Source organism: Gracilinanus agilis, chromosome 5, assembly GCF_016433145.1.
Source record: "Gracilinanus agilis isolate LMUSP501 chromosome 5, AgileGrace, whole genome shotgun sequence".
Classification (NCBI taxonomy): domain Eukaryota; kingdom Metazoa; phylum Chordata; class Mammalia; order Didelphimorphia; family Didelphidae; genus Gracilinanus; species Gracilinanus agilis.
In genome coordinates this window covers 54,627,499-54,649,487 of record NC_058134.1, presented here as the reverse complement: position 1 = coordinate 54,649,487, position 21,989 = coordinate 54,627,499, and the positions used below count along the sequence as shown (strand labels likewise).

Genomic DNA, 21,989 nt, shown 5'->3' with positions numbered 1-21,989 from the left:
CTCTCTCTCTCTCTCTCTCTCTCTCTCTCTCTCTCTCTCTCTCTCTCTCTCTCCCCCTCCCTCCCTCCCTCTCTTCCTCTCTCCTTTGTCCCTTCTCTGTCTTCTCTCATTTCCCATCCTCTCTCCCTCTGTCTCTGTCCTTCTCCCTCTTCCTGTTTCTCCCCCTGTCCCTTTTCCTCTGTCTCTCTTGTCTCTCTTTGTCACTGTCTTTCTGTCCCTCTCTCTTTATCTATCATATCCTGTTCTATTCATCTATCTATATATCTATATCATCTATCTATCTATCTATCTATCTATCTATCTATCTACCTCCCTTCAAATCTCTAAATGTTTTAAAATTACATCTTGCCTTCAAAATGTGTTTTTTAAAATCCTCTCTCCTCAAGAGAATTAGAATCATTTTTATCTTAATCTGCTTTTATCTTGGGGTTAATGTTGTTGAATTTTTAAATTATGTTTAAAAAGTATTTAATGGTTTATTACTTAATCGTGGTTTGCCTATAATAGGTTGTTAAGAATAGAAAAATATAAGGGTGCTAAATATGGCAGATATCAAATAGCATCACAAAATAAATTGATTACATTTGAACAGATCAGAAATGGAAGTTTCCCTTTACTTATGTAGAAGTCATTCTGAATCAGCTGTCTTTGTATACTCAGATTTCTGATTTGGAAGAACGAAGTTCAAATTTATATAAAGCTAGAATAAACAGTAAAAGTATTTTTAAAATATGCTATAAATTAAAACAATTTCTGGATTATTTAAATAAACTAGTAATTAAAAATGGTAAGTAGAAGGAGGAAACAGATTTTAAAATGAACAGATTTTAACAATTTCCTGTGGAAGCTTTACCGATGTAAATCAATTGCCACAATGAGGAGACCAAAAGAGTCTGAAAACCATCTTAATCATTAGTTGTGATCTACTTGCAAAAGTGGGATATGTTAACCAAAGGCAAAACCTATTTATAGTATAAATTCCCTTGCAAAATCTCACAGAAAACATGGTAGATGATTATGAGCAGTATTATAGCTTCATGAAACAGTAAGAAGTAATGAAGGAAAAACTTTAAAGAAAGTTTGGTAAGGGATTAAACAAAGTGGACTAGAGAGCATATAGGGGTGAAATTAGTGCAGGACAACAAACAGACAGAAAAATTAATCAACAAAGACATTTTACAACAAACTGTAGAACTATGGGACCACTACATTTGGAAGCTAACATAAGAGTAGTAGATATTTTTTCCAGAGGAAAAACAAAAATTACAGAAGCAGTTGGATGAGACCAATCTTGTAATGGAAACCCATGCTGAAAGTAAAACAATTCTCTAAGTATATGAAGGAGAAGAAAATACCAAAGACATGAAAAAATATCTTGGACCATCTTATCCAAAAAATATAGCCAAGAGAACATCAAGGACAACTGTTCCATATGCCCACTTCCTCAACTACATACAGTTTATATCAAAATAATCTACAGAGAATTAGAGAGATCATCCTTGATAAGGGTAGTAGAAGGGGATAGTAAGGTCCCCAGAAGCAGCATTCCAAAATAAACTACATCTTTATTATCACAGAGTTGACTGAAATATGTAGGAAATAGACAATCCCATTGTGCTCATTATTGTCACACTATTAGTCACATTATTGTCACTATTAGTCAATCAACAAAAAACCTATTTGATTTCCTATAGCATGTTAGCTGAGCATAGCTGAGCACTTAGTCAACTCACCCTCCTGTCAGGCAGAAGAATCAGGTATCTGGATTGTGTATCCAAATAATAAGCAATTGCATATCATACAATTTCAGAGTTGGATGAGACCCCCCAAACTGACCATTTCAACTAATACCTGAAAAATATTTTCTTCTACAGCATACCTGACAAATAGTTTCTCGGCTCTTGCTTGATGATCTCCAGTGAAGAGAAAACTCGCTAGCTTCTGAAGCCATCCATCCCACTTTTGGATAGCTCTAATTATTAGGAAGTTTTCCTTATATCCAGTCCAGTTCTTTGCAACTTCCACCCATTGTTCCTAATTCTGCCCTCTGGGACCAAGCTGAAAAAGTCTATTCCTTCTTCCTCAAGACAAATACTTGCTAATGGTTTTTATATTTCCCCAAGTCCTCCCTTTTCCAGTCTGCACATCCCCAATACTTTTGATAAATCCAATATAGAGAAGTTCCTAATTATATATTATGGTCTGTTCAAGCAATTCTCAAGTATTTGTTAAGTCTCTACTATGTGGAAAATATTGTACCAAGGGCCAGTGACAGAAGCACAAATAATAAAGCAAATAATAATCATAATAATAATCATAATAATAATAAAGCAAGCCCTACTTAGAAAGGGCTTATAGTCTAAACAAGAGATAGAAAGCATTTAGATGTAAAAATGTATGATTTTGATTATATTAAATTAAAAAATATTTTGTACAAATAAAACAAAAAAATGTAGGCAAGATTAGAAGGAAGCAGAAAACTGGGGGGGGAGATTTATAGACAGTTCTTCAGATAGAGATCTCATGTCTAACATATGTTGAGAACTTTGTCAAATTAATAAGAATATGAGCCATTTCCCAACTGATACATCCTAATGAAGGAGACAAGTACATATAAAATATATGTGTGTAAATATTGTTAATATATGTAAGTATATATGAGTTAAATATAAGGTATTTTGGGAAGGAGGGCATTAGCAATGGGAAGGGTTAGGAAATGGTCTCTGAGCTACATCTTTAAGGAAGCTTTAAAGGGACTTTTTGAGCTGGAGATAAGGAGTTCATTCCAGGCCTGGAGGATGGCCAGTCCCAAAGCAATAAGACTAGAGATGGAGTGTCATGGATAATCATGTTGAGATGGCACCTTGTACATCTCTTAAGTACTTGCATGAGCCCAGGAGAATGTGAGATCAAGGAGGATGAGGGCTGGTATTTAGTGAGTCACTGCTGATGTTGAAGGGAATGGTTTCAGTGCAACAATGGGACCGAAAGCCAGATTTCAAGTGACTGAAGAAAGAGCAAATCATGAGGAAGTGGTAACAATGAGTATAAACTCCTCTTTCACAAAATTTGGTACTGATGAGGCAAGAAATTATATGATACTTCTAAAGGATGTTAGGCTGAAAGAAGACTCTTTTTAATTCCCTGTTGTATATTTGTTGGGAAATTAAGAGAAGATAAACACATCCACTGAGCAGCAATGGGCACTTGACTCTGGATAGCTATAGAGGATGAACCCATTATAATCTTATTGATGTAGGGAACTCTCCAATAAGGAAACTACTTATACTCGTTCCGGTAGTGACTCTCTCTTAATATTCTTAGAGCTCTGAGAGATTGTGACTCTCCTAGAGTTGCATAAATCAGTGTGTATGAGAAGGGGCACCTGAACCTCCTTATCTGCCTTTGAGGTTCACTCACTGTCCACCGCACCATGCCAACTACTTGGGATATGGGCATGCAATTGTATGATATTAAATCATTGTAATTTTGCAATTTTCTCCAGTGATGCTTGGCAATCTGAGAGTAGATTAAACTTTAGGAAATGGGTGTTTGCATTGATGAGAGGCTAGGGAGAGAGTTAATCTTCATATTTGGCTACCATGAAGAGAAACCTGGTTGAAGCAGACTACTGCAAAGTCAGAAACTTACTCATAATAGGAACGTTTCTAGCCTTTTAGTAGATTAAGTTGCTTACAGTAAATCAGGTCCAGAAATTAAATAGGAGAAGGAGAATGGGAAAGTTTCAAATATTCTTTGACTCTAAATCTTCTCGTGGAGTCAGGGGTCCTCTTTTAAAATTCCAGTATTCTAGGGGGCAGCTGGGTAGCTGAGTAGATTGAGAGCCAGGCCTAGAGATGGGAGGTCCTAGGTTTAAATCTGGCCTCAGGCACTTCCCAGCTGTGTGATCCTGGGCAAGTCACTTGACCCCCATTGCCTACCCTTACCAATCTTCTGCCTTGGAGGCAATACACTGAATTGACTTCAAGATGGAAGGTAAAGATTTAAAAAAAAAATCCAGTATTCTACTGCTGTGCTATAATAGCTGCAAGTCTGTAATCTCTGAGGGAAAAACAAAATAAAACCTAAAAATGAGTATCATCCAGAATTCTCAGTGGGGAGGAAATGAGCAGTCAGCAATATATAACTGCCAAGGAACTCTAGGCTAAAAAAATGCCTAAGTGAAAAAAGAAGCTATTCCCCTGTTATCCTTGAAATGGCAAGAGAAAATGAGGAAGGCCCCCCTCACATTAGGTGGATGGCTATGGCTGAACGTGGCCAGTTGGAAGAAATGGGTAAGAGTCACACAAGATGGGGTAGAGACGAATGGGTTGGGTTCTACATCAGTGGAGGGAACATCCAAATTGACAATATCTTGGATTCAAGTTAGTACTTTGAATGTCAGTCACTAACATTCAGATTGAATTGTCTAAATCTGTGAATGTGCTAGCAAGTTATATTCTCTGCTTAGATACCCAGATAATAGCTATATAAAAGTTTCTGGGAATCCTAAAAGCATTGGGCTAACACTATGAGATTGATCCATGACAGATAGGTTGAGAAGTCCATCATTGGTGATATGGTGCCAGTGAAGGAATAGTAGAGATTATTTAGTCCAATTCCCTCATTTTACAGATTAGTAAACTCCCAGTTATCTAAAGCTATGATGGCATCTTGTCTTAAACAATGGTGGTTTGATCCTCTCTAAAAAATCCATTTCTTAATATCTCCATCCTGGCCAAATGTCTCTGATCCCTTTGCCTGAGGGTAAATGGTGGAAAATTTTATGGAGAAGAGCTCTGGGTCCATATCCCATTAATCCTTTTCAGTCTGAAATTGAACTTTTAAGTACTGGAAAAGCCTCCTAGATTTCCTACTTCTCCAACTTTTCTTAACTGCTAAAATAATCTTGCTTATTCATAGGGTTGTTGCTCACCACCCAACCCCCCCCAAAAGAATTTGGCCACTCCTTATGGCCTACTGAATAAAAAAATAAACTATTTAATTGGCATTCAAAGCCCTTTTATAGTCCAGCTGAATTCTACCTTTTTCCATTTTATTTATTTTTCTTCTCCTTGACAGACTGTATGCTCTCATCATTTCTTCTCTTCCTTCTGTGTACCTCTTGCTCAGAATGGACTTATTCCATCTCTACCTCTCAACATTCTTTTTTTTTCCTTTACGATTCAGTTCAGTTGCTATAAGTAATCAACCCTTTCCTGAATATTTAATTCCTCTTAGTTTTACTTCTCCCATAGATGATATAGAATTTTATTCTATTTTTAAAAGTATTTAAGTGAATGCCCATTCTCCTCCCAAATTGTTTAGGGATTAATACCTTTTTTAAAAAAAAGAAGAAAATTTTTGTGTTGATATCAACATGGTCAGGCTGTAGAAGAAGCTTAATAAACATTTAAATTCTATTGAATTGGTTTAAGCCAGGGTATGGAAGAGAAAATGTAGATAAGTTGTAAGGAAGATGATGGTGTAAGATGGTTTTGTAAAAATTAGGACCTGGGAATACTTGGGCAAACTGATTACTAATTCCTTTACTAGTTCGGTATTTTAAAGCTTGTTTCTCCTTAGTTCTCTCATCTTTTGAATGAGATCTCATCTCTCTTTAGATATATAAAGCCCCATAACCATATTACCTCTTCATTTTGCAAATGGTAAGGTCTAGTTATATTAAGTACCTTGTCTAAGGTAACATAGCCAATGACAGATCGGGCAGTTGACCCCAGGTTTTCCAAATCCTTAGTCACATATACTTTCAAAATATAATTTTGCCTTTTGTCATCCAGTTAAGTTGTAGAGACCTTTACCTTTTCACCCCCTTGCACCTTTTTTCTAAAAAACCAAGCAACAACAACAACAAACCTTCCTTCTTTCTTGGTAATGATATTGTCAGTTCCAGGGCAGCAAGGAGGGGCGGGGGAGGATTTAAGTGACTTGTGTAGGGTCACTCAGCTGGAAATATCTGAGGCCAAATTTGAACTCAGGACCTCCTGTCTCCTGGTCTGCCTCCCTAGCCCCCGAACCACCTAGCTGCCTTGCACCTTTTCCTACTAAAATATGTTAGTGGGTTTTTTTGGGCAGTAGAAATAAATGTTAAGCACATCAGTAGCTTCTTTATATCCTTCTTTCCCCTGCCCTCTAACCTCTCCCTTTACAAAAAAAAAATAAGGGAAGAAAAAGAGATGGCCAAAGTAGACTTGGAATCTAAGCAGCACTATTATTTATTCGTTTGATAGCTTTTCCCCAGGTTCAAATGCACAAACAAATTCTTTGTTCCCCACCCTTAAGACAGTGTGGTGGCTTTTTTTTGTCAGAAATCAGTTTTGAAATTTTTCTCAGATTCCTTGGGATTTCTGAAAAAAAAAAAGTGGGGGGGAATTACCAATCTAACGGTACTTTGAGGGACATTGGAGATCATCTGAGTGAACCTTCTCATCTTTCAAATTAAAAATAAAACAAAAACCCCCAAACCCGAGGAAGTTAAGAGATTGCCCAAGTTATAGCAGAGGTTGATTATTTAAATTTAGGTCTGGACTGTAAATCAGAAACGCTCTTTCCATTACATCACCCTCATCCTCAGAGAGAAAATAATTATTGGGTTAGTATACCATGGAGAATATGCCTTCAGAGAAACCAGGATCCAGGTAAATAATCCCTATTTATTTAAATATTTTAGTACCAAAGTATTGAAGCATCTGGCTAAATATATACAAGTTTAAATTTTGGATCCAAATATATGTTTTGAATGGCAGATTACTTGAATATATCCGGTGTCCCAAAAATTTTAGTTCAGTTTTAAACTTTTAAAGTTCAAAAAATGCACTAAGACCTTTGCAACGCCCTGCACAGCATTCTATTTGTTTTTTGAAGGCATGGTACACAGATGAGTTTTTAAAGCTTCTTGTTGCTGTTATTATTGAGTATTGATTTTGTTTCTTCCTCCTTTCAGGGAAGAGCCTGGATCAGAGTAGCACTCATGGAAAAACATTTATCCGAATATATCTCCACAGCTCTGAGAGACTTCAAAACAACCAGGTTTAAAGCCCTTTTATTAAAAAAAATCATTTTGGCATATTTTGTAGCGATTACCTAATGATTTAACTTTAGGAATGGATTTGAGAGTTTTCTTTGCTTTCTGCTTTCCCACACTACTTTATTCTGCCTGTTTTCATGCTTCTGCCATAGGTTCCTTCCTCCACTCTTAGGAAAATGTGATCCCCTTTGAATAAACACATTTCTGTGTCTGAGTATTTTCTCTGGCCGTACCTCATGCTTAACATGTTCTTCCTCTAAGTTCACCCACATCATTTTCTTTCTACAAATTCTTATTCGTGATGCTTTCCCTGATCAATTTCCAACTTCTGTTTTCCAAAAGTAAATTCCCCCTGCGTTTGTCCGGTTCCCATCTTTTCTTTTACACCGCATCTCACAGTTTGCACTTGTCTCTTTACTTCTATATAATGTTAATGCATCATTTAAAAAATTGTAGTTAATTTATCCATTCAATTCTCATGCAGTTATTGTTTCCTCCTGATATTTTTCTGCATCGTGCTGTCTCAGGAGGATTGTAAACTAGCAGAGGTCAATGACTGTGTTCATTTACATTGTGCTGGTTCTTCATAAATGTGGAATACATTCTTTTAGAATAGTACTAATGTGGTTGGTGTTTTGAGTGCCAGATACTATTTTTAAGGACTGATTCATTAGACTCTGCATTAAATATTGAGGAATTTTGACTCTCTTCCCTTCTTATTGGAGAGGACTACACAAAAATACAATTATTAATCAAGGATACAAAAAGGAGTTGTAAAAAAAATGAAACTCTATTTCTTCTGTGAAGAACCCTTATGAGTTATTGTGCTGATGATCATATTTCTTTTCAATATCCTGAGACACCATGGGTAATAGGGACATGGAAGCATGAAGAGATAGAAACTTTGCCAGTATTTTAAAGCAGAACTGGATGGATACTCCACTCCAGTCTCTTGGCTCCCAGTCTTTGGAAGACCCTTTTTGGAGGAGGCTGCCATATACGATGTTCTAGAACAGGTTGGAAGAAGCAGCTTCTAGATACTAGGAAGTATTACTCTTTGGGTCTCTCAGTTTTTTTTTCCTTTTGGGGGCACTTTTATTTTAAGGTGATATAGTTATGAGTCTCTTGATTTGCTGTAAAGGTAGGAAGAAACTCTTTCATATCTCTTATATCTTATCCATTAAGAAAAGGAGACTTGAAACTTCCAGTAAGCTAGGTATAGGAAATAATTATGAATATGTTGTTACCAAAGTCATAAAAACCAATGTTGTAACCTAGAATATTTCCAGGAGAAAATTGTAGGAAAAGTAATATCTACTTTGCCCTCGGGAATTTATTTAGATGTTTCTCTTACATAGAATGTTTTGGTTCAAAGATTATTTTATTTATTATTACTAATAACTAAGTTGAGTTAATAAATTTTAATATCATAACAAATAGGTTTTTAGACCAACAATTCTTAATCCTTGTGTTTCATAAACAGATTTCAGGGAGTCTGTGAACTAGGATAGGAGAAAAATTGCATCTTTTTTTCACCGACCTCTAGCTGAAATTCAAGATTTCTTTCAATTATTTAAAAACATTCTGAGAAAGGGTCCAGTGGCTTCACTAGATTGCCAAAGAGAGCCACAGAGTAAGGTGAAAAATGTCTTTTTTAGACTCTAGATTTGAAAAATTTCCAATAAAGATTTTACCACAATGAAAACAAAATTAAATTATATATATGCATATAAATATATAAATACATAAACACATATATGCTTATTAATCCTATCCCATGAATAACATTTTAAGAACAATACTTTTTACCATAAAGCATCCAGTGATATGTTAGGGATTAGTGGAATTCATAGCCTCCACCTTGGTTTAAAGGATTGTGCAGAGTGAAAATATTGTTCAAATAGGATATTTTTAGAACCAGTCTTTTAAATATTTAGAGGGAAATGCTTGTTGCCCTACTCTGAGGTGTGAGCCTTCCTTTTTGTTGTAAAGGAAATGATTCAGCTGTGATAAATTCCACAGAACGAGTGCTTTCTTATCAATGTATGTACTTAAAATGTTCAAAGAAAACTTTCTGGGTATGTTTTTCATGTATATTTTGTTTCTAGAAGGTAGTCTGGATTTTTAGTTTTTGTGAGCCAGGTATTGTCTTTCAAGGGAAGATTTTTCCTACAAAAATGGCTCATTGAAATAGGGGAAAGATCAGTAGATGGACAGTTATATCAACACCACCACAACTCCCCACATGCCATCTTAAAATCTACTGAGCTATACAATTGAAAATAAAATGAAAGGCAAAATAATTTTTGTTTCAAGCTAAAATCTTCCTCCAGAAGCCAAATCAAATAATCCCTTGATTAAAAATAATTTTGACTTAAAGAACACTACCAAAAAAGAAAAACAAAACATTTGAAGAATGAACTTGAAAAATGCGAACTTTAAATTAGAATATTGGAAGTAGTAGTAATACTTACCTCTGGCTTGGCTATAGGTCCACTGATAAAAGCTGTGTAGACAGAGGTGAAAAATAAATGCACTGGGCTTCTAGCTTGAGAGCAGCTAAATCAAGTTCTTCTTGTTCTGCCCTTCACAGATTAAAGAGTTATGAAATCCTAAAAAGTGGTGATCCAGGAGTTCACCCCAGTGCAGGAGGAGGAGCTGCATGAGCCAAGGCGGGCAAGCTGGAAAGCGCTGACCAGTGAGGATCCTAGGATGGGCTAGGAAGGGAGGGGATATAATAAGGCTCCTTGAGAGGCCAAACATGCCCGTTGCTGCAGATCAGGAGAGAAGTTCAGTGGACCTCTTTGCTAGAATGGAACTGATCATGGTGAGGAAATGTAATAAAATCTCAATGTAATAAAATCTCAAGGAGTTTCATATGGGGGGTGGTGGCTTGCTTGACTTGGGCTGCCATTGGAAAATGGCGACAGCTGGCAGGTGGCAAGGAAAGTTGAATCTGAAGTTGAAAAGGGTGAAAATGAACATTGGTAGATTTCCAGGGAAGAACAATGGGACTCCAAGGGAATAGTTTTCTGAAAGCAAAGATTTGACCATGCTAACCTCCCTCCTCAAAAAACTCCAGTGGCTCCCTATTATCTCTAGGATCATATATAAACTCCATTTGGCATTCAAATCCCTTGAACAATATGGCCTCTTCTTGCCTTTTCATCCTTCTTCAACATTAATTCTCCTCTTATACTCTACAGTTCATCCATAAGGACTTTCTTGTATTCCTCCTCAACATGATACCCAGCCAATTAACAAGAATTTATTAAACCTCTACTATGCCTTAGGTGTTCTGCTAGTTAATAGGGATACAGAGACAAAAGCAAAACAGTCCTTGCCCTCAAGGATCTTATATTTTATCTTGGATTCCTGATTTCCTTCAAGGCTCTGCTCATGAGCTACCTTCTGTATGAAACCTTTCTGGATCCATCTGGGTTGTCCATCAAGGTTAATTTGTATCTGTTTATCCTCTTAAATATATACATGTTGTCTCTCTCATTAGAATAAAAGGTCCTAGTAGGAGAATAATTTATACAATAACAGCAATGTTGTCAAGGCAAAAAACTGTGAAAGATTCAAAAATTCTGATCAATACAATGCCCAACCATAGTTCCAAAGTACTAATAATGAAGCAAGCTCCCATCTCTGGAGAACAAGATGAGGCACTTGGGAGATGCAGAATGAGCCAGACATTTTTTGACATGGTCAACACAGGAGTTTGTTTTGCTGGACTGTCCATGTTTATTACAAGGATTTTGTTTTTCTTTTCTTCTCTAAAGGGGAAAGAAAGAAAAGATAAGAAATGCTTATTAATTAGAGGAAAAATAAAAGTAAAAATCACATTAAAAAAAGAAGCTCCTTGGGGACATGTAGTTTAGTTTTGTATTTAGTGCTTAGTACAATATCTGGCCCATAAGTACTTAATAAATTGTATGTTGATTGATTGAATTATAATCTGAGTAATCAAACCAAGAAAATAAGCTAGAAATTGAACTCTTTCTCTCTTCATTCCCCAGTATATCTTAATTCACCCCCCTTTCAACTGACAAATTAGAAACTAAAGCTGAAGGAGAATCCAAAAGATTGTAAATTCTAAAATAGATCAAATATGTTTTCTGTAAAAACCTGGATGAATAAGCATGAAAAATCCATGTTGTGGCTATAAGGTAATGACTTTTGGCTATTTGGTAAGCTTATGGCCATCTATCCTGCTTATTTATTTTGTTAATCACTGCAAGAACCTCCTGTCTAAAAGTGAATAAGGGCTTGTTTTCAAGGATTGTGTCTTTTTTCAGATACTTATATTAGAGATAAAGGGAAGATAATTTAAGTACAAATCTTTGGAATTTGTTGAGTTGTTATTGAAGAAAAATTACTTCAATTCATACCTTTTATGATTATGATAAATTTAAATCACCAAAATGTTTAAGGAACTAGAAGAATTCTTGTGGTCTGTATTGTATAAAAGGGCTCTCATCTTTGAGATGAGACATTAAAAAGGAGTCTATGTTAGCTTAAGGAAGTTAGTCATGGAATGATTTCTTTGTTTTGTTTTGCATATATTATTTTTTGGAATAAGGAACGTCCAGTGAGGAAACTCCCTTTACCAATATAGATTGGCAATTATTTTACAAATTATAATCTTAGAGGATTATCTAGGGACACTGAAAATTTTGTATCTCTGAGCCAGGACTTGAAATCAGGCCTTCCTGATTTTGAGGCCATCTCTCTACTCTAACTCTACACCTAACCTCTTCATAGGATAAGAGAGATGAATTATAAATAATTTTCTAACTGAAGAAAAGACATTGTGGGTGGACTATAAAAATCGGAACCCATGTGAGTAATGAAAAGATATTTATGCTCTTTGAGTCATCATGTATCTCAAATCTAAAATTGATGCCCAAATGGTTCTGCATTTATAACTCTTGATAATCTGATAAATTCTAGTACTTTAAGAGGGGGCATTGACGATTCTCAATAGGAAAAAATTAATTTGATGACTCAGAATTTAGTAGCTCTTTGTGAAGTTTTAGCTTCAGTTTCCATGTTAGAAATAATAATCAATTCACTGAAGCCCCATGCCTAGGAGAGTGCTTTGCCAACTGCAGTAGCTTAATAAATGCTTGCTGAATTTAGAGGCATCAAGGATGAACCCTAGATTGTACATTACTTTTTTAAGCTAAGTTAGAGATAAATCAGCTTACCCGTCAGAATAGAGACTTCACCTGCAATGAACAAAAGTTCCGCAGTCTATCTTTCTACTATGCCACTTAAGGAGAATTAGAAGGTTCCTTAATTTAATGGAAAGTCTGCCAAAAATCCTTTGGATAGCAGACTAAATTCCCCAGATAAACTACATCTCATAGGTGTTTTTGAAGGGTTTCCTATTGTGCCAAGCCAGAGAGATAGTGTCAAGTAGTGAGCAGGAAGGCACAGGATGAAGCCCCGGTTCTTGGATAAATTGGCTTCATGATGCTAAGACAAGTTATCCAATGTCTCAGTGCTCTAGGCAACTCTCTCTACCCAAAAGTTGCAGAGAACATTCAGATTCTCATTGCCAAATGGAGTTTTCACACCTGGCACTCCCCTAATTAGTACACCAGTGAACCCCAGGGTCAATCTCTAACCCTATCCTGATGTCTGAAATGCTATGTGAAACCCTAGTGATAAAAATAGGAAAAAAAGAAAACCTGTTTTCAAGTTACTCACACTCTACTTGGGACAGACAAATATATACAAAAGAGTTTTGTTATAGGGTAGATAGAGGGACCCTGAAGTCCCAAGAGTGCAAAGTAGACAAGGCTCTGAATATATCTCTGTTCCCTTAATGTATATTTTCTTCCTATCCTGTGCCATAGTTAGAACTTTAAGGTAATCTTGGTATTCTTGGTACCTACTTTTTACTTTAATTTTTAAAAAACCAGTAATCGTCCATTGTTCCTGGTGGCCTATTGTGTGGGGGCCTTCCCTTAGAGATAACAGTTACCTCTCCAATGACAATATAGGGCCACTATTATGTGTTTTCTCTTTTGGTGTCTTGGGCTATGAGTATTCATGGATTTGGACATAAGAAATGGTTAGGTCTTGGAATATCCTGGTGTGGCTCCTGGCTAGCAGAGATGCCCTTATTTTTTTTTTTTTGTTCTAATGCTAGAAATAAGCTTAGCAATTGAAATTGAATATGTTTTTATGTTCCAACACCTATCTCAGAAGTAAAGATAGTAAGGTAATTATCTTGTAATGGAAAGATGAAGGGAAGCAGGGTGAGAGTTAGGAGATATTGATTTCTAGTTCTAATTTCCACTGCTGGCTAGTTATATGACCTTGGGCAAGTCACTAAAAGTCTCTGAGAATCAGTTGCTTATGCTAAAATGAAAGAACAGGATTACGTTGACATATGAGATCCCTTTCAGTCCTAGAGCTCATGATTCTATGAAGAATTCATAAGTCTATGAAGAACTGCATCTAGTGAAGCTGCAAGGAGTAGTATTAGAGAGTGGGACACATGCGTAATGGGAAATAGGATGCTCTGTACAGTTTAGCAAAGCTCAAATTACCAATTAAAAAAGTAAAAGGACAGAGTAGGTGGTTTGAGAGCCGATCCTAGAGGCAGGGGGTCCTGGATTCAAATTCAGCCTCACTTACTTCTTCGCTGTGTGACCCTGGAAAAGCCACTTAACCTCAATTGCCTTGTTTGCTCTTCTGCCTTGGGACCAATACTTATTATTGATTCTAAGAAAGAAGGCAAGGGTTTAAAACAAGAAAAAAAAGTGAAGGGAGGAATTCTAGACAAGTCTCTAAGACCAGAAGTCTTTGAAAACATGAAAACCCTCACTGACAAAGTGACTTCACACCTGAGACTCCCCAATGCCAATGAAATCACAGGATCAGTTAACATCCTTATCCCTATCTCTCAAATGCTATGCAAGGTATTGATGATCAAAAATGAAACCCTACCAGCATAATAGGAAGATGGAAAGGTTAAATATGACTATAAAATTCCTGATAGCTTTTACCTAGCCAGGATTATTGACGAATTCAATTGGGAAACTATATAACTAGGAGTCTTAATAGATGTGTGGTCTAAGCTGCATGGGTAAACACAACCCATAATCTTACTTAATTCTCCCCTGTATTCTTGCCCAAAAAGAGCTAACCAATGGATTCATGAGTGGTCAGCACTGAAGTTATAGTAAGGCAATTATGTCAGTGATCTCAAGGACTTGAGATTTCAGCAGTGGTACAGGAAATCATCCATGTATAATTTGGGCCACCAGAGACTCATAACTTTCCCCTGGTCACTCAGTGAGCAAATGTCATGCAACTGGAAAGAGAAGGTATTGGAACTTGGGCTTTCCTGCCTCCAAGTCTAGTGCTCTTGACTATGGTGCCTTTCTCTTCTGAGGTCATATCATTCCAGAAATGTGGCCAATCAGTATGAGTTTATGTTTAAAGATGACTTTCAAATCTTGCTCTTATTTCTGCTCACTTAATTTGGCTCCAGTTTCATGGAGATATTTTATTTGTAGTGTTGCATCCTATAAAATACTAGAATTTGAAAATATCTGAGTTCGAGTCTCACCTGATATTACTAGCTGGCGACCATTGCAAGTTAGTTAATCTTTCTTCTTCTCACTTTTAAAATGGAAATAATAGTACCCAAAGCCGTCATGAGATTGACAATGACAGACATCATCTCATTTGAGTTGTGAAGCTCAAATGAAGTGCCCTATGAATTTGAAAGTGCTATATACAAGTCAGTTTCTATTACAGATAATGATGTAAGAAGGAAACAGCTATAGAAAATAGAGTCCCAGGGCTGGGAATAGAAAAGATTGGCTTCTAATTTTTCATGGCTTTAGGCTATGTGAAGTTTCTAATATACAAACTGTATTCATGAAACGTTTGCACCAGTGTTGAGGCTGCTGTATTTGTTGTTCCTGTGTGGTCTATTTATTAGCAGATTATGGTGCTGCTATAAATTTTGCTTGATTCAAGAAACATTTACGAGTGCCTCATTTGCTTTTCATGATTATGAGGTTGTTTGAATGTGGCTTCTACAGGAGCATTAAAATGGAAGGAGACTGAGCTGGGTGTGGTGACAGGAATGTTTGGATGAAGTCTTAATGTCCTTTATGCTTTTTTTATACTGTAGCACTTAACAGCACAGAGAAGATTCAATCGCCAACTTTCCAAAGAGTTAGAAGACTTTAGAACCTCCCGAGAGATCTCAGATGTCCACTAGAATAGCCTTCTGTCTGGGGCCACTTAATCTAACTCAGAATTTCTACAGGGCTCTGCATAAAGCAGTGTACTAGGTGCTGGAAATACAATAACAACAAGAAAAACACTTCCTGTCCTGGGAGTTTCTGTTCTCTTGGTCAGGGCACACTGTGTATCCAGAGAAGCCAGGAAGGGTAATCTGACCAGGGATGGAGCACTAACTGGGGAAGGGCTGAGATGATCAGGAAGGCTTGATAGAAATTATAGTCCATCAGATGAGGGAGCACCTGAGGGGAAGTTATATGAAATCAGGCTGAAATATTAAGCTTGGGTCACCTGACTGAGGACCTTCGGTGTCAGGCTAACAATTTTGTATTTTATCCTAAAGGTGACAGGGAACTTAATAGTTAACAAGGGATTTTGAGCAGAAGGACATACATGGTCGGTCAGACCTGTATCTTAGAAAGATGATTTTGGTAGCAAGTCTGCCAAGATGGTGTGGGTTGGGTTGGAAAGAGATTTTGCAGTCAGGAATACCAGTTAAGAGTCTACTACAATTAATCTAAGTGAGAGATAATGATGGCTTAAACTAGAATAATGGCTGTATGAGTAGAGAGAAGGGGATGGATTCAAGCAGTTTTGAAGGTAGAATCAATAATTTTTTTTATTTTTTTACTTTTTTAAACCCTTCCCTTCCATCTTGGAATTAATACTGGGTTTTGGTTCCAATGCAGAAGAGTGGTTAAGGGTTAGGATGTGTCTAAGGCCAGATTTGAATCTAGGACCTCCTGTCTCTAGGCCTGGCTCACCCCACTGCCCCGAATCAACACATTTTTAACCAACTAGATTTCAAGGGTGAGGGAGAAGGAAAAGCCAAGGATGATTACTAGGTTATGAGCCTGGGTGCCTGAGAAGATGGTAGGGCTCTCAAAGGAAATAGGGAAGTACAGACGAGGAATAAATTTTGTGAAAATGATTCTGTCTTATTTGGCTATGTTGAGTTTGAGGTGCCATACACAGAGATGTTCAAGTCATTGGTAATACAGAATCAAGACTTAAATGACCTTTTGGAGGCTGTATAGAATAGAATCCACAGGAGGACTTTTTTTTGGAATAGTAAATTTTATTGACTAATGAAAAACTGAAGTGATGAGCATGGACAGCAAACATTAATGATTCGGTGAGTTTTTCTGGAATTCTTCTTTCCTACTTTTCACTTTAAATCAACAGAAAAATGAAATCATTTTTAGATGGTTAATCAATTAGTCATTTTAGTTTTTTCCCTCAACAAGAGAAAGGAGAAACCCAGCCCAGGCAGGTAGATTTGAGAATTGTGCATATAAGGATAATAATTGAGCCCAAAAGAGTTGATAAGATGATCAAGAAAGTGACTAGATGAGAAGCAGGCTTAGGAAAGAATATTGAAGAACATTCACACTTACAGCATGGGAAATAATCATGATCAGTAATGAGTTAGAGAAGTTATTGGACTGATGAGAGGAAGAGTTGGTTAGAACTGGGCACAGAAGCAAAGAGAGAGTTCTCAGGAGGAATGAGGGAATTTCTCAGTGGCTTTTGGCATCATTAACAAGGAATATGAGTATTAAGAAAAAGACAAAGGATTCAGCATTTGGGAAGTTGTTGGTAACCATGGACAGAACAAGTTCCATTGAGTGACAGGGTTGGAATGTAGTCTGTAAGAAGCTGAAAAGTGAGCAGGTGAAGGACAGGTTGTGAGTACAGATAGCTTTCTTGGAGTGTGGCATTGAAAGCAAAGTCAAATGGAGGATGAAGGCTTTATCCCTCTAGTGACTAAAGGTGTTAAATGACCTTTTGGAGGCTGAATAGAATAGAATCCACAGAAGGACATTGTCATGAAATTCTAGTATGTTTTGGTTGTGGAGATTTCTTTGGTGATGGGAATTCCTGGTAAAGACACTCTCTATAGGAATAGAAAGCAGCCCTGGGGCACTTAGAGTTTGGAGTCCCACACCCTGTAAAAGAGATGGATTTTGAATGTGGGTCTTTCTAACTTCAAGTCCAGCACTCTATCAGTTATTCCATGCTTCCTCTGCACACCACCATTAAAAAGATATCTAATATCAATGAATCAAGTAGATTTGGAAGTACAATTACTTCTCAGATTCTTTTCTTCTACCTTGAATGTGCTAATAGTAAGAAAAAAATAAGCACACTTCAAAAATTTGAAGAGTCTCCTTCTTGTTCAGAGTAAGGAACATTCTATGCGTTTGTTTTTTAATATAACAAAAAAAATTTAAGAAAGGGGTTAATTTACCATTGGAACTAATTTGCTTTATAATTTTTTAAACTTGAGAATAGTTCCTTTGTACTATCCTTTGGAATATATTTTTGAAGCTCACTATATCATCTTGGTTAGATTCTTGTTAGAGAAATATTTTCTTTAGGACAAAGAAATATTTTTCAAGAAAGAAAGAAAATGTCTTAAAGTACATATTTGACTATTTTTGAGTTAGTCACCCTGGATTCTTATTATTCTTTCATTTGTTGTATATTCTTGTTGACACGACCAAATCCCATTTATGCCTCAATATTTCCATGAGAAAAATGGAAAGATAATATTGGTTTGTAATTGTGTGAAGTCCTTTGAAATTGTTGGTAACAGGAATCCAATTTCTAGTAAAAATATATTGACACCCTAGGTGAGATTAAAGTATCAGAGATTAAGGCACATTCAAAGACTTCCAAAGAAGGTTAGAACACAATGGATTTTGTGTCAGAGGGCCTGGGTTTCAATTTCAGCCCTGTCACTGACTACATAGCGGACCTCGTGGAAGAATCCAATAAGTAAGAGCCTACCGTAGAGATAGTGTGCTGTGTTAGGTGCTGAAGACAAAAGTGAGATAATCCAGGGCCTCAGAGAATTTATGGTGTAGCTAGGGGAGATGCACACGTGGATGCGTGTGTGTGTGTGTGTCTGTGTGTGTGTGATCATATAATTTTGCAAGTTCTAGCAGCTGGTGAGATTGAGAAAAGCTTCATGTGGCATGTGAACTGAGCCTGGAAGGAAACAGAGATTCTAAGAGGGTTAGGCAAAGAGCTGCAACACATTTCAACAAAGATCTTTTATGTGTCATGGACCCCATTGACAGTGTCTGGGGAAGCCTATGGACTCTTTCTCAGAATCATGGTTTTAGGTGCACAAAATAAAATACATCGCCTTACCAAGGAAATCAACTTATGCCGAAACAGAGCTATCAAAATAATATTTTTTTAAAAAAACTCAGGTTCACAGACCCCAGGTTAAGAATGTCTGCAGAGGATGCCATTGACACCTTCTCCCTTAGAATTAGCAGTATATCTTACTGCTTTCTCTAGTAATATTTAGCATTTAGATAGCCCTTTAAAGTTTGCAAGGTTCTTTGTATGTTATCTCATTTGATCCTCACAACAACCTTGTCAGTTGGTGATATTATTATTCCCCTTTTACAGATGAGGAAGCTGAGGCTGAGCTAGGTTAGAGACTTGGTCAGATTCATACAGCTAGTAAGGATCTCCTACTTGAAAATGTACTATCTGCCTGATAGAGAATAAATGGAGGTCTTTTATTTTTCTCTGTGCCTTTTGTTTATTTCAAATTTTATGTTAATTATTACAACATTAGCAAATTTTTCTTTTGTCCTTTCCTTCTTGGATTTAAAATCCATTAGAATCAGTTCCTTGTACGCTGAAAAAGTAAGCAAGGCAAATGCTACTCATAGATAAATTTAGCCACATCTTCTTAAGAAAACAAATTAACTTTGTCATTGCCTTTGTTAATATAAATATCAATTTCAAGACCTCTGATGATAACTCATGAGATCAAATTAATTATATCTTTGTTTATTCATATTATTTTATGACAAGGCTTCTGTTTATTATCATTTCATTAATAAATCTCTACTATAAGTCTTATTTAATTACTTCATCCTGGCATGAAGGCGACTTTGATTATTGAAGGTGCTGCTAAGCAAGCATGTTTTCTGATATGGTCTACCAAGCTGGAAAGATGGCTGCTCTGGTTCTTATGATGAGACTGTACGTCAGTCATGTACTGCCTAATTAAGTACAGAGAAGCTCATTACCAGAGAGTTGCCCTCTAGCTTAAGGTTCATTTGTTGAGACACAGCTTAATTTCATAGAACACTACCAACTGATGCATGGAAGGGATTGTCATCACCATTGTTAGCAAGAACACATTTTATCCAAATATGAACAAAACAACCGATTTTGTCTGCATTTAACTAACATTCCTTGAATTTGCCTATTAATGGAAATGCTTTAGGACTCAAATCTCAACTTTTCGGAAATATCTTAATTAACATTAATGAAAAGTGGAGCTTTGTCTGAATTTTGACCCAAATGGCAACCAATATGGCGTCCTTCTCCAGATTTGACCGTGACATTGACCAGTAAACTTTGTTCATTTATCATTCATTACTCTGACATTTCATCTACCTTATCGCCATTGCAGTGTCAAAGGTTAGAATATTTTGCAAAAGTTAAGATTTCTGGGGTTTTTCTCTTTTTAATAGCTCAGAAAATCATCCACAGCAAACAAAGGCACTGCTCTGTGTATTCCTAGACCTATGAAAAGTCAGGCATCAAGCATAAAAAATGTTTTGATTGTATATTTTTTAAAATTTCCTTTGTATCTGTGGCCAGAGAACTCTATATATGTAGGCAGATGCAGTATAAGAATCATATAGGACCTAATAGGATGTAGGTATAAACTATGGACCTAACAGTTTGTGAAAGCTTTGCAAAACCTGTGAATGGAAAAGAATTTCATAGCATTGAATTAGTATCTCTATGTTGTTAAAAATACTGATGACTCTAGGTCCATTAACAATGAAAAAATACATGTAAATTGTTTTTCATATATCTTGCAAAGCCTAGTAAGTTTTTATTTTAAACGAATCATGCAAAGAATCACAGTTGATACTGTCTATTTGTTCTTGCTGTCAATTTGTTTGCTTTAAATGAGTTTGTGCATTCCACCATTTCATTTTTTTTTCCAGGAGATTTTATGAAGATGGAGCAATTGTATTGGGTGAAGAAGCAAATATGCTTGCTGGCATGCTGCTTGGACTTAATGCTATTGATTTCAGGTATTTATTCTGTCAAGTTCTATGTGCTTTTAATACTCTCCCATGTAATTTTCTCAACTTAATGGAGTCACCTTTTATTTTTATTGTTTTCAATTTACATTTATGCTAGGAGATTTATGTGGTTTGAATTTATTTTTAGGGATGGGGGGAGGAAGCTCTGGTCCTGTGATTTCATTAAGATAGGAAACTCCTAATGTGGAAATAATAATAATAATAATGAACAATTGACTAACATTTACATAGCACCTACTCTTGTGCCTCTGGCACAGAGTAGGTGCTTAATAAATGTTTGATTGATTAATTGATAATTATTATCACATCTGATCCTCACAACTACCCTCCAAAATAGGTGTTGTATGATCCCTATTTGACAGATGAGATAATAGAGACAAAAGTTAAGTGACTTGCCCAGAGTCACATGGTTATTAAGTGTATTGATCAAGATTTGAACTCGGGTCTTCCTGAATCCAGACCAGTTGCCCTACCCTCTATGTCCCCATAGCTGTCTCCAGTTGGTAGAAATTCCTCCTGCCATTACAGATCAGCTACTAGCAATCTGAAGGCACTGGGTGCTTAACTTACTAGCATATGCTCACGTAGCACTGGTCCAAGGCAGGATCTGAATCCTCCCTTATCTATAGCTGGATCTCTATAGGTTTGCTATGATGCTTCTCATCAGAGGGTTAAGTCCTGATAGTTGATTAACATTCTTATTTTTTTTGTTCCAAACCTTGATGATAAAAAAGTCTAAAAATGATTTATTTCCAGAAGGGAGTTTGACTCAAAAGTAAATGTGAGCAATTGACCTATACTTGGCATCTGGCTTTTATATAGCCAAAGTAGAACCCTTTAGTGCTCTCGTACCAAGCACAGAAGGATGCTCTGACTCATTCTGCCTGTGTTGAAATGTTGCATTTAGAAGAGTTTTTCTTGAATGAGGTTTGAGGGATGGGAGGAAAGAGAAAGAATGTCTTCAAAGTAGAAAGAGATGGATTAAAGTGGCTTCTATACTATGTCCAAGATCCTGACATGGTATTCTATTTAAAATAAAAATGTATTATTTATTTTTAAACCTTTGAGGGTTTTTAAAAAGAATTATTCCTAAGATCATATAATATCCTTGGAAATTGGCTCTTACTTAGAACAAGCTACGTTGGTTAAATTTTCTAGAGCAGAAATTCCAAAAAGTGAAAGTGTGCTGACATATTTCTGAAAGATGCAATGTGGTGTAAATGGATAGTCCTGAACGTGGAATCAGGGAGACTTGAGTTCAAAGCCCACCTTTGACACTTCCAAGAAACACACAAACTCTGTGACTTGGGTAAATCACTAATCCACTGTGAGCCTCAGACAACCTTCTCTAAGCCCAAGGCAATCTGCCTTGATGGAGGGAGTTCCCATTACAATAAAATCATAAGGACTTGATGTGTTGACCTACTATTATATTTAGTTCTGAAAGAAATATGTCCTTTTGATTTAATTTTTATTATATACAATCTTTTAAAAAAAAACAACCCTTACCTTCTGTCTTAGAATCAATACTTTATATTTGGCTCCAACGCAGAAAAGCAGAAAGTGCT

At 36.4% G+C, this 21,989-nt stretch overlaps 1 protein-coding gene across 7 annotated transcripts in view; it reads left to right on the top strand.

Annotated features, from left to right (window-relative positions):
- The window catches only part of RUNDC3B (RUN domain containing 3B), a 121,418-nt gene that overhangs the window by 51,224 nt on the left and 48,205 nt on the right, over window positions 1–21,989 (top strand). For 6 of the 7 annotated variants that reach the window (XM_044679513.1, XM_044679511.1, XM_044679509.1 and 3 more), the window contains 2 exons: window positions 6,965–7,050; window positions 20,320–20,409. In XM_044679513.1, coding sequence (XP_044535448.1) covers window positions 6,965–7,050; window positions 20,320–20,409 — 176 coding nt within the window. The remainder of the gene's footprint in view (window positions 1–6,964; window positions 7,051–20,319; window positions 20,410–21,989) is intronic. The other variant, XM_044679510.1, reaches the window with a different exon arrangement.